This window comes from Balaenoptera acutorostrata, chromosome 6, assembly GCF_949987535.1.
Source record: "Balaenoptera acutorostrata chromosome 6, mBalAcu1.1, whole genome shotgun sequence".
NCBI lineage: Eukaryota > Metazoa > Chordata > Mammalia > Artiodactyla > Balaenopteridae > Balaenoptera > Balaenoptera acutorostrata.
The window spans coordinates 16285462-16298222 of record NC_080069.1 but is presented as its reverse complement, the minus strand read 5'-3'; the positions used below and the strand labels follow the sequence as shown (position 1 = coordinate 16298222).

General features: G+C 41.6%; 1 protein-coding gene across 5 annotated transcripts in view; it reads left to right on the top strand.

The window, feature by feature from the left end:
* Positions 1-4944: 4944 nt before the first annotated feature.
* Positions 4945-12761, top strand: part of PPP3CC (protein phosphatase 3 catalytic subunit gamma) — a 91855-nt gene continuing 84038 nt past the window's right edge. For 4 of the 5 annotated variants that reach the window (XM_007167873.2, XM_007167871.2, XM_007167872.2 and 1 more), the window contains exon 1: positions 4945-5158. In XM_007167873.2, the coding sequence (XP_007167935.2) occupies positions 4954-5158 (205 nt within the window). In that variant the 5' untranslated portion in view covers positions 4945-4953. Of the gene's footprint in view, positions 5159-5195; positions 5662-12761 lie in introns of those variants that run through there. The other variant, XM_007167874.2, reaches the window with a different exon arrangement.

The window sequence follows — 12761 nt, the reverse complement described above, 5'->3', positions numbered from 1 at the left end:
TTTCAGGAAAAAAGGAGACACTTGAGGGTTTTAAGCAGAGGAATGATAAAAATCAGACTTAAGTTGAGAAAGATCTGTTGTATGGAAAAATGGACTGTAGGGGGAGTAGGTTTACAGGATATGGTGTGTGAGGGATTGAGCGTCCCTCTCTGCCTGGCCCCCAACTCTAAATTTGTGGCCCAAGCAACTTGATGAATGCCTGTGACGTTTACCTACAGCAACGAAGGAATGCTGTGGAATGCTGGAGCCCAGGTATGAGAGAGCTATTAAATTCTGTTCTCCTAGACTGTACTGTATTATGTAGCCAGCAATGACTGCCACCATTTTCTCTCCTACTTCTTAAGGATTTAAACAAAAGTAATAGGGGGTGATGGCAGCTTTGGGGCTCCCCAATCCTTGTCACAGTTATAGTATTGGGTTCTCCCAGGAAGACCAAGGGATAACACACTGTTAAGAGCTTTGCATAGGGCTTCCCTGGTGGCGCAGTGGTTGAGAATCTGCCTGCCAATGCAGGGGACGTGGGTTCGAGCACTGGTCTGGGAAGATCCCACATGCCGCGGAGCAACTGGGCCCATGAGCCACAATTACTGAGCCTGCGCGTCTGGAGCCTGTGCTCCGCACCAAGAGAGGCTGCGATAGTGAGAGGCCCGCGTGCCGTGATGAAGAGTGGGCCCCGCTTGCCACAACTAGAGAAAGCCCTCACACAGAAATGAAGACCCAACACAGCCATAAATAAATAAATAAATAATTTAAAAAAAAAAAAAAAAGAGCTTTGCATATTACCCCCCAAATGGCCTGAATATCAACCTGTAAATATATATTTACCAGTCAGCAAAACTTTCATTTGCATTTTTTACTTACAAGAGTCTAAAGGCGGGAATTCCCTGGCGGCCCAGTGGTTAGGACTCCACGCTTTCACTGCTGAGGGCCCAGGTTCAATCTGTGGTCAGGGAACTGAGATCCAATGAGCCACACGGCAAAGCCAAAACAAAACAAAAAAAGTCTAAAGAGATTATAAATTTGATATCAGGCTATGATTGGTAGAATGTTGCTTTAGGCCATGTTTTTCCAATTGCAAAAAAAATATTTTTTTAATATGGAGTCGCTGATTTTTTTTAGACCTCAACTGTGGTGGGAGGAGTCCATTCTGAGGTAATTTAATCAAAATTAAATGCACTCATAGGAAGATATGAGTAAAATATAGTATACAATGTCCATACAATATGTATTACTAATAAAAACATTTATGTAGCGCTTTTTCATATAAAATTAGAGATTATACACTATAAAATACCTTTTGCTATTTTATTGCAGTTTTAAAAATATTCTGCAGTTCTCTGCATTTAACACAGAAGTTTAATATTTAATGGCTTCATACACGTAGAAACTGAAGCCAGGTTACTTTTGTACAACAGTGGAAACTAGGATTCCCTGTGCTTTTGTTAAATTAAAAGCATTCGTAATTATTTCTCAGAAGAGTTAGTCATTAATTAAGGTTTATGAAGTGCTTAGGGAGTGTCATAAGGAAATATACCAAGTCTCACAAGCCCTGTAACATGGAAACCTAGATTTGAAGAAATTAGTAGAATTGCCAATTTAGCATGAATCTTGATAGTTTTAAGTAGTCAATTCTGACCAATGCAGAAAGTAAAAGGAAAGAGAATCAAATTCATCAATTAAATGAAAATGCAACTGACCCAGGCCAGGTGGATACCTGTACAAGCTGAGTGAAATAGAACCCTCCAGTTGTTGCCAGGAGCTATTGATGTGATGACTAAAAACATTACCACCACCACCAGTGCATTTAAGCCTTATTCATTTAAAAAAGTTGTTTGGGAAGGGAGCTTAATGAGAGTTTTCTTCTTTTTATGTTTTCATTGAGTGGTTCTAGATGTTTTGTTTTGATCAGAGAAGGCTCTCAGAAAGTTCCCCAAATGAATATTTAATGCTACTGGAAATAGGCATGGACAACAGGCCTTTGAAAGAAAAGAGCATTTAAATATTTTTTTCTCCTAGTTATAAAGTAATACTTTCTCACCATAGAAAATCTGTAAAATACAGAAAATTAATTGTTTTTTTATAAGTGACTTTTAATCATACCATCAAGAGATGACTACTGTTAACAGTTTTTTCCTCATCAGCTAATGCTCCATGGTGGTAAGAACTGTGTTGATTTTAGTTCATCGCTGTAACCCTACTACCTAGCACAGTGCCTGGAACAGTTGGCACCTAATTAATATTTATTCAATGAGTGAACATATTAATAGCTCCTTCTAGCATTTTTATGCATACATTAGCTTGTCTGTTAATAATATGGGGTCCATACTGTACTTTTTCACTTTTCGTTATCTCCTGAGGCTTTTCTCATGATAGCCAATATCTTTCCATCTAAAGTATGATTTTGCATAAAGCATAATGTTGCATCCAATTTCATACTTCATTTAAACATTTTCCTATGCAAATGAAATCATAGTATGTACTATTTTGTGTCTTGTTTCTTTTGTTCACCATAATGTTTTTGAGATTCATCCATACTGTTGCATGCATCAGTAATTATTTCCTTTTTATTAGCTGAGTAGTATTCTACTGTTTGGGTAATTATTGCTGTTGGGTAAAATACCCAAGAGTAGAATTACTGAATCATAGTCGGTGTATATTTAACTTTACAAGAAACTTCCAAAGTAGTTGTAGCATTTTACTCTCCCACCAGCGATGTAGGAGAGTTGCTCCCATCCTTGCCAACACTTCCGTGTTGAGAGTCATTTTTTAAAATTAATTAATTGATTAGTTAATTATTTTTGGCTGCGTTGGGTCTTCGTTGCTGCACGCTGGCTTTCTGTAGTTGCGGCGAGTGGGGGCTACTCTTCATTGTGGTGCGTGGGCTTCTCATTGCGGTGGCTTCTCTTGTTGCGGAGTACAGGCTCTAGGTGGGTGGGCTTCAGTAGTTGTGGCACGTGGGCTCAGTAGTTGTAGCGCACGGGCTTAGTTGCTCCGCGGCATGTGGGACCTTCCCGGACCACAGCTCGAAACCGTGTCCCCTGCATTCTTAACCACTGCGCCATCAGGGAAGACCGAGAGTCTTTAATTTTAGCTCTTCTACTAGGCTAGTAAAGTGGTATCTCAGTATGGTTTATTTTGCATTTCCCTGGTGACTAACAATGTTGAGAATCTTTTCATTGGCCATACATATATCTTCTTTGATTGATACTGCCAAATCCCTTTCCAGAGAGATTGTGCTAATTTATAATTCTACCAAGAGTGTCACCTTTTTGTTTTCCATTTTGCTATGTGAAAAATACCATCTTGTTTTAATTCTCATATTTTATTACTTATGAAGTTTGGTGTTAAGGAGTGGCTCCAGTTTGAGACCCAGGGACTTCCCTGACGGTGCAGTGGTTAAGACTCTGTGCTTCCACTGCAGAGGGCATAGGTTCGATCCCTGGTTGGGGAACTAAGATCCTGCATGCTGCCCAGTGTGGCCAAAAAAACAAGGATATATCTGAGATCCGGATAGTTGGTTACTTCTTCCACAACTATTATTGGATAATCCATCTCTTCACATTGGTTTGCAATGTTTTCCTAAACTCTTTGTTTTTAGCCATCCTGTTTATGTTCTTCCAGATGACTTTTATCCTCTACTACGCTGCAGGGACCAATTTATTTTTGACCATTAGAAATTTGCTGTTTGATAGACGTGTGGAGCTCTGATTACTTCCTAAGTGAAGAACTTCCTCAGGATATCTGAACAATTCTCTTGGGTGGAAGCCTGAAGTCAAGACCCAAGAAAACAGAACCAAAATCTATTCAGCTCCTTCAGGTGCTCCTGCCTTGCTGGGATTGCTATGAATGGCCTTAGGTCAAAACTGCAAGGCATAATTCAGGGTCTGACTCCAGTGTGTATCCCCAGATCTCCTCCCAACACAGAAATCTATATTAAAGGAGATTTGGTTTAACTCCTATAATCTTTTACCTGGAAGCTGTACAAAAGAACTTTCTGCTATGCTGGAAGTGTCCTATTCTACCACATCCAATTAGTTAGCCACTAGCCACAGGTAGCTATCGAGCACTTATGTGGCTAGTGCACTTAAAGAAATGAATATTTTAATTTTATTTAATTTAAATGTACAGAGCCACCTATGACTACTCATTGGCCACCACAGTAACTGTTAAGACCGGTTTGCCTGTAATTTGCATATACTTCCTTGGATCTCAGTTTCAATATTCCACTATCACGGCTAAAATCAAAATACTTTTGACTTTACCAGGCACTATACTCGATGAGGGAAGACAGTTTCTATTCTAGGCTTACAATTTAAGGAGAGAAAAGGTCAGTTTTTAACCTGGAGCGGAGCCAGATTGCTGACCCTACGGAGACTTGCCCATCGTGTTCCACAGTAAGGATGACCGGGGGAGGCAGGTACTGTGTCACTGCGTCAAAGGGGAAGAAGGGATTGCTTCTAGCTGTGTAGGTGACACGCAGAACTTATGAAAAGGTCAGTTCCTTGCACAGAGGAGGTCTGGCCCAGGGGCTCCATGGAGCTGGCTGCCGTCCCCTTTCTGCCAAGTGCAAAGGCAGAGAGGAGGCCACGGCGCCTAGCGGAGGGTCTTACCCACCCACTCGGAAACCGCCCCTCCCCGCGCACTACTGGATTAGAACTAGGATGGACGCGAACGTCCTTCTTACTATACTAACCGCCCTCGACAAATGTGACAACTTAAACCAGGGGTTTAAATGGGTTTGCTGACTGGGGGGAGGGTAAACTGTGGGACGGAGCCTGATCAAATTGATAACGACTCCTAGACAGAGAGGGGGGGAGACCCCGAGGAAAGGGAGGGAGGTCACCCGTGGGTAAGGTCTGGGAGGGCAAGGGCTCCCTGCAAGGTGGCCCCAAGCGGACAGGAGGTGCACTGCTCCGCCGAGAGGCTGCTGGGTCGCTCGGGCCGGGTCACAAGATGGCCGCTGCTCCACTGGGGCTTTTGGTGCAGGACCGAGGGGCCGCTGTTAGGTGCTCCAGGCCCGGGCGGCGCAGGCAGCCGCGAAGGAGTCAGCTGCAGGAGGGGCAGGCAGAGAAGGGAAAACCACTGTCGGAAGCTGAAGCGGAAGGAAGCGCGCGTGCGCGGAGGGCGGCCGCGCGGGCCGAGAGCCTCCGCGCGAAGGGTAAAGCCGGGGTCGCCGACTGCCCGGGAGTGGGAGGTCAGGCGGCCGAGCCGGCTGAGGCAGCGGGGCCGCGCGCTGGGCCTCAGCGCGGCGGCGACTGCGGCGGCGGCGCGCGGGCCGCCGGGAAGCTGGGAGGGCGGCGAGCGGGAACGCGCGGGCGCGCACTTGGGGCCGGGCCGCGCACAGCCGCGGCCGCTGGGGTTGCCTCCCTCAACTGCGGTCGCGGGCGCTCGCGATTCCGTGCCTCAGGAGGGAGCGGCCGGTGGGCCCTCATCCTGTCCGTGGGGTTCGAGGCCGGGCTGCCGCGGCCGCCTCCTTCTGGTGCCTGGGCCGCCCTGAGGAGCCGGGCCGGGGCACGGCTGACTGACCGGCCCCGGGGAGCCGAGACCGCTGGAGGCGAAGGCGGAGGCGCACGTCTGACGGTCTCCTGGACCGGGAGGAGGCCGAGGGGACCATGTCCGGGAGGAACCTCCACCTCTCCACCACCGAACGCGTCATCAAAGGTGCCAAGCGTGCCGGGCCTTCCAGTCGACCCGCGGGAAACGGCCCCCGGCCGGGCGAAGGCTCGGGGCCGGAGGGAGGGAGCCGAGGACAGGAGGCGGGAGGGCGGCGGGGTCCCTGGCGGCGCCCATCCCGGAGGAGGACCTGGAGGGGGTGTGGGAGACGGGAGGCCGGGATCCCCACCGGGGCTCCCCCCGCGGGGGCGCCGGGCGTTTTCTGTTGCACCTGGACCAGTAGCTAGCTGGAGATTGCTTATTTATCTCCCGTAGTGTCGGATTTCCAGGCAGGGTGGCGATTTCTTCTCCCACCACCCCCAAAGAGTCTGGATCCACATATTTTTAAAAAGAAACGATTCCTCTTTTCTAGGCTCTTACCTGGGGGAAGCCATCTAGGGTGATGTGGGTAGGGAGTTGAGTAGACGCTTGCAAGTCAGATCTTTCTGCCGCTCCTCTTCTGTAGGATCAGATCTTTCTTGCAACTTCCCCACCCTTTTTTTAAGGATGGATACCACGTACCTTTTAGCCCACTTTCTTCAGATCATCACAAGTCACTGCTGTTAGTAAAAGAAACAATATAGTGAAATAAATGCAAATAAATTCATATTGTGATATTTGAAAGGGGTCTACAGATCTCTTGACATGATTGTTGGTGTTTTATTTTCCTTTTGGCCATAGAGACTTGGAGAATGATGTTCTCTGTTTCAGATGTCCAAAATACACTAAAGTGTTCCTTACTAATACATACAGGGTTTTACATTGTAGTTGTTTCTGCCCTTAAACTAAGAATAGTGGTTTAAACATAACCACTAATTTATGTGCCTCTTTTGTTCAGACATAAGACAAGTACAAGTCTTCTCTCTGAGTTTTAATACTCGGTTTGAAAGCACTATTTTGTAAGAAGGGAATATACCGAGACCAGGTGTGTTAGTGACCTCTGAATAAAGGGGTTAGTTGTAAGTGGGGAAAACTATTAAAATACTTTTATTTTTTCATTCTGGTAATTAGAAGGAGAAAGGAAACCAGGATTGGTGACAAGAAAACTTTTTTTTTAAGTGGAGAAAAATTATTGAATGTTCAATGAAGGGAGAGAATTTTAGTGTATAACAGGGTTCTTCCCCCCCCAAAAACATTAAGCATCATAAATGTTGATTGTCTGCAACATGTAATTTTAGTGTGTAATGTAGTTTTCCCCCCTAAAAAGTTATCATCATAAGTGTTGATCATAAATGTTAATTATCTACACTATATAATATTTACTAAATGTAATGAGGTTTTTGAGATTTATCTACTCAGCATTTGTGTGGTATCATTAGGGATTTAAGAGAATTGTTCATAGAACTGACAGCCCTTTAACTGCTAAATTCTTTTGACCATTTTAATGTCAGTCTTTATAGTATATAACCCATGAAGAGTATATAACCCTCTCTTAAGATTCAGAATCTACTAAACATAATCTTTTTTGATAAATCAAGGTCATTTTGTACATTGATTTCTGTCCTATGCAGTTAATATGGCTGGTGCATTCTGCTGTATAAGGGTGTTGGCAGTTTCCTCCTGTGCTAAAATGACTCCTCACTGCTGTACCAGTTTAGTGCTTTTGTCTGTTCTTAGTTTATCTGCTGCAGTACTGCTCTCTATCTGTCAAAATATGCCCTTCTAATCTGCCACTTCTAAGCTGAAGTAGGCAGGGAAACCAGATAAACCAGAATAGTGTGTCAAGTCAGAATAAATAGGATCTGAGTGAAGCTTAGTGGTAGTCCTCAGACCTTCATGAATCTCAAATTCTGATCGCCATTGTAGTATGTAACTTCTACCATAACATGCCGTAAGATATCAAGGAAATTTTTAAATGACCCTTTCAGACCCTTAAATATAGAAGTAAAGTAAAATAAAATGTAGCTAAAATGCAGGTGCTGGCTTATTGCTAGGCATGCCCACAGTTAAGTGAATACCCTCATAGTCTATATGATTCAAATTTGTTTTTTGGTGAAATTTTATAAATTACTGCATATTATAAGATTACCCTTAAAAAAATGAAACAAATGATTTCAAGCGCTTAGAATGTGTGGATTTGTCTCGTATATAAAAACTTTAGTATAAGAACTTGAACACAGCAATTTTGGCTTCTTGGTGAGTTAAGTTGCTTTTTTTCTGGGTTTTCCTGAGTTTGAAATATTGAGGTTTATTCTAAGAAAGTAAGGTGTCACTGTATATATAGCTAAGGTCCGGTTGTACTATACTGGTTTCTAAATCCTGATCTAATGTTATCTTTTCTGGCCAGAGTTGTTTGCATTTATTCACAGCTGGAAATCTTTTTCAGAGGTGAGACCACACCCCAGTTATTCTTGGTTTTGTCATTTCCTGTTAAGTTCTACTTAATTGTTTTGCTTGAGCAAATCTTGGAGAAGAGTGGGTGGGTGGGAGTGATTTGTATTTTGTGCCTTTTAAACAGCAACCTTCCTAAAATGAAGGACTAGATTGGAGGTTTTACTCCCACTTCTCTGGCTTACTTGTGACCTTGCCTTTTTTTTTTAACCTTGCATTTTTACTTAAACTCTCTCTTTTTTTGCTTCAATAATCTCATCTGCAAAATAGGGTTAATAATACCTTCTTTGTCAAGCATCTCAGCCACACAAATGACATAACGGATGTGAAAAGCTTAAGACAAGGTAGTATTATGAAACATGATAGTAGTGTGAGAATAGATCAGCTACTTTACAAGTGGATAATAGAGAAATCATTAACATTCAAAAAAATATCAGAATCAGAAAGCATATGAAATTATAAGTTAGGAAACTGTTCCCAGTCAGGAAAATACCTCTTCTACAATATAAAGGATATCTGGGTGGAATCCCATGGATAACAGCGTACAAACCAATAATACAGTCTGTCTAGTACTTCCCTGGCAGCTGGTTTCTTCTCTAGCAGTTGAAGGTATTTATTTTGTGTTTAAAAATGTAAACATTCTTATGATTTCCCTCATTCATTAAATGTTTATGGAGAGCCATCTGTAATGTACTCCCAATTGGTGCTCATTTGCTTCTTCTTTGTTTTAAAAATTAAAATTTGTGTGAGCCTCCAGAACAGTCCATATACACTGGGGGCATCACTACTTGTTTCTGGAGCAGAAAATGAGAAACTCAAATAATTGCATTTTGAAAATCTTTCGGCTTGATTTTTTTTTTTCTGGTTTCCAAGTTTCTTTTCCTGTTTGAAGGAATTTTTTTTCTTTGACAGTGATTTTTATAAAAAGTTTATTCTTGTAGGCTGAATCTTTTCGGAAGCAACAAGGAAATTTCACTAGGCATTACATAACAAATATAGAGAATCCATTGTCTGAGTTTGCTCTTTGGTGGCCGAATGGGTTTTTTTTTTTTCCTGTAATTTTCTGATTATTATTTACTTATTTATTTATTTTTGTCTGTGTTGGGTCTGAATAAAGGGGTTAGTTGTAAGTGGGGAAAACTATTAAAATACTTTTATTTTTTCATTCTGGTAATTAGAAGGAGAAAGGAAACCAGGATTGGTGACAAGAAAACTTTTTTGTTTTCTTCGTTTTCTGTGCGAGGGCTTTCTCCAGTTGTGGCAAGCGGGGGCCACTCTTCATCGCGATGCGCGGGCCTCTCACTATCGCGGCCTCTCTTGTTGCGGAGCACAGGCTCCAGACACGCAGGCTCAGTAGTTGTGGCTCACGGGCCTAGTTGCTCCGCAGCATGTGGGATCCTCACAGACCAGGGCTCGAACTCGTGTCCCTTGCATCGGCAGGCAGATTCTCAACCACTGCACCACCAGGGAAGCCCTGGCCGAATGGGTTTTAACAGAAGTAAGACTTCTTTTTTTTTTTTAAATCATTTAATTGTGCACTTTATTTATTTATTTTTACTATTTAAAAATCTTTATTCAAATCAGATCTATGCTTATTATTTACATTATCTTTCATTTAGGATTAAAATATAATATCCACCTGTAGTTTAAATCATACTTTTAGCCCTTTACAAAATATGAAGTTAAAGTTGTTATAGTTTAAAACTGAATAGAATTGGGGACATTAGATTTTTAAATGAAAATGAAAAATTATGATACATTAGAACATACATGTACACATACTAGACAAAGAGTGGTAGAACAAGATAAAATATAGTAATTTTCCATTTTTTCTTGTGGCTATTTTCTATATATTATAAATCACATACTTTTAATAAGCATTTAAATAAAACTTTCAATTAATAAATCAAATGCCAAATGAAGGATTACAAGAAAAACATTTTCCTGAACTTTTCTTTTCGCTTACTTAAACTACATGTTTTCCTAGGTTAGAAATTATCCATATTTATAATATCTTAAAGTATAGATACATTTGATCCCCATATGTTAAACACTGTACAACTGGAAGTTCTCAAAAAAGAGGTAAAGAAAAAGAAAGAAATGGTACTCTCAATTTAGCTTCCCAAGAGTTAGAAGGATGCCCACAGTCTGTGCTTAGTTGTCTATATATGAAACAACAATGTTCACACCCCCTTCTTCTTTGTTTATATTCTTGACGTTGTTATGATTTATATTACCTGTTTTCTTTCAAGAATGGAAACATCTGACTGCGATCTATCTTCTTTATTAAAATATAAATATTTTCTAGAATATGGACAGATAAGTTTTAATGACAAACAGCAAAATACAGCAACCAATATTCAATAGGTATTCTGCCACTTAGTGGAGTTTTTCAAGAAAGCAATTCAGTACACCTTCTCAACTTACAAATGTATGTGCACTTTATTTAGTTTTAAAATAAATTTATTTATTTTAGGCTGTGTTGGGTCTTTGTTGCTGCGCGTGGGCTTTCTCTAGTTGTGGTGAGGGGGCTACTCTTCGTTGAGGTGCGCGGGCTTCTCATTGCGGTGGCTTCTCTTGTTGCGGAGCATGGGCTCTAGGTACGCGGGCTTCAGTAGTTGTGGCTCGCGGGCTCTAGAGCGCAGGCTTGGTAGTTGTGGCGCACGGGCTTAGTTGCTCTGCGGCATGCAGGAACTTCCCGGACCAGGGCTCAAACCCATGTCCCTGCATTGGCAGGGGGATTCTTAACCACCGCACCACTAGGGAAGCTCCAGACTTCTTTTCTGGAGGATGCTGATAGAGTTCTCCCATTCTCTTGGAATTCAAATGTAGAATGTACTGCCATTTGTAGCACACATTGAAGGCTGCTGGTCCTTTAATATCCTGGCACTCGGAATAATGTGGCTATAGCTTTCTTTTTTTTTTTTTTTTTTACTTGATTTTATTTATTTATTTATTTATTTATTTATTTATTTATTTATTTATTTATTTATTTTTTGGCTGTGTTGGGTCTTCGGTTCGTGCGAGGGCTTTCTCCAGTTGCGGCAAGCGGGGGCCACTCTTCATCGCGGTGCGGGGACCGCTCTTCATCGCGGTGCGCGGGCCTTTCTCTATCGCGGCCCCTCCCGTCGCGGGGCACAGGCTCCAGACGCGCAGGCTCAGCAATTGTGGCTCACGGGCCCAGCTGCTCCGTGGCATGTGGGATCTTCCCAGACCAGGGCTCGAACCCGTGTCCCCTGCATTAGCAGGCAGATTCCCAACCACTGCGCCACCAGGGAAGCCCGTGGCTATAGCTTTCTTAAAAAATTTTAGGAAGAGTAGAATGGACAGAAATGGCTATTTCCACAAGTATATCCTGAACCCCATTTCAGTCTCTGGTACCTATACCTCATTTATTTCCCCTCTGTCCCCTCTCTCCATTTTTCATATTATGAGAATGGATTTACCAAGGATTAAAAAAATTTCTTTTTCTTTTAAATGTAAGCTTAACCCTGCTAATTATAAAATTTGAAAGGCAAAAGGGAAGAAAACAAAGGCTTCATATTCCTTCCTTCCAGAAACTACTATTCTTAATACTTTTCATTACTATACTTTCATTAATACTTTTCAATACAGTTGACCCTTGAACAATACAGGTTTGAACTGTGGGCCCACTTATACGTGGATTTTTTTTCAATAGTAAATACTACAGTACTACATGATCCAAGGATGGTTGAATCTGAGGATGTGGAACCATGGATAGGGAGGAACTTTGGGTATGGGGGAACCACCCGTGTATGTACAGAGGGCTGATTGTAAGATGTACTTGGATTTTCTACTGTGTGGAAGGTTAGCACCTCTAACCCCCTCTTTATTCAAGGGTCAACTGTATTTCCATCTACTGGTATATTTTAAATTAAAAGGAAAATGGATGACATATATGAAACCTTTTATTCTGCAAATATCTCATATTATTTTAACATAAATATTGTAATTTTACCTAAATTCTTTCATATTGGTTTCAATCAGCATGAAAATGATTTGAAAGTGCTTGTATTCATATTTTGGTCCTTTATATTTTCAGTCATTTGATACAATGCCAACCCAGAAGAAACATTTTCAAGTATAAATATTCAATGTGAGCAAGTCATATAGCACACATCTGTTGAATTTGTCAACATTATTTAAGTTATACTTAGTTTACCATTGTAATTAACAACTGCCAAACTATAATATTTATTTATTTTTTTTTGGTGTATACATTTCTTTTTTTTTTTTTTTACATTTTTATTGGAGTATAATTGCTTTACAATGGTCTGTTAGTTTCTGCTTTATAAGAAAGTGAATCAGCTATACATATATGTATATCCCTGTATCTCTTCCCTCTTGCATCTCCCTCCCTTCCCACCCTCCCTATGCCACCCCTCTAGGTGGTCACAAAGCACCGAGCTGATCTCCCCGTGCTATGGGGCTGCTTCCCACTAGCTATTGGTTTTACATTTGGTAGTGTATATATGTCCATGCCACTCTCTCACTTTGTCCCACCTTGCCCTTCCCTCTCCCAGTGTCCTCAAGTCCATTCTCTAGTAGGTCTGCGTCTTTATTCCCGTCCTGCCCCTAGGTTCTTCATGACCTTTTTTTTTTTTTTTTTTTTTTAGATTCCATATATATGTGTTAGCATACGGTATTTGTTTTTCTCTTTCTGACTTACTTCATTCTGTATGACAGACTCTAAGTCCATCCACCTCACTACAAATAACTCAATTTCGTTTCTTTTTTTTTAGAAATTCACGTTCTTT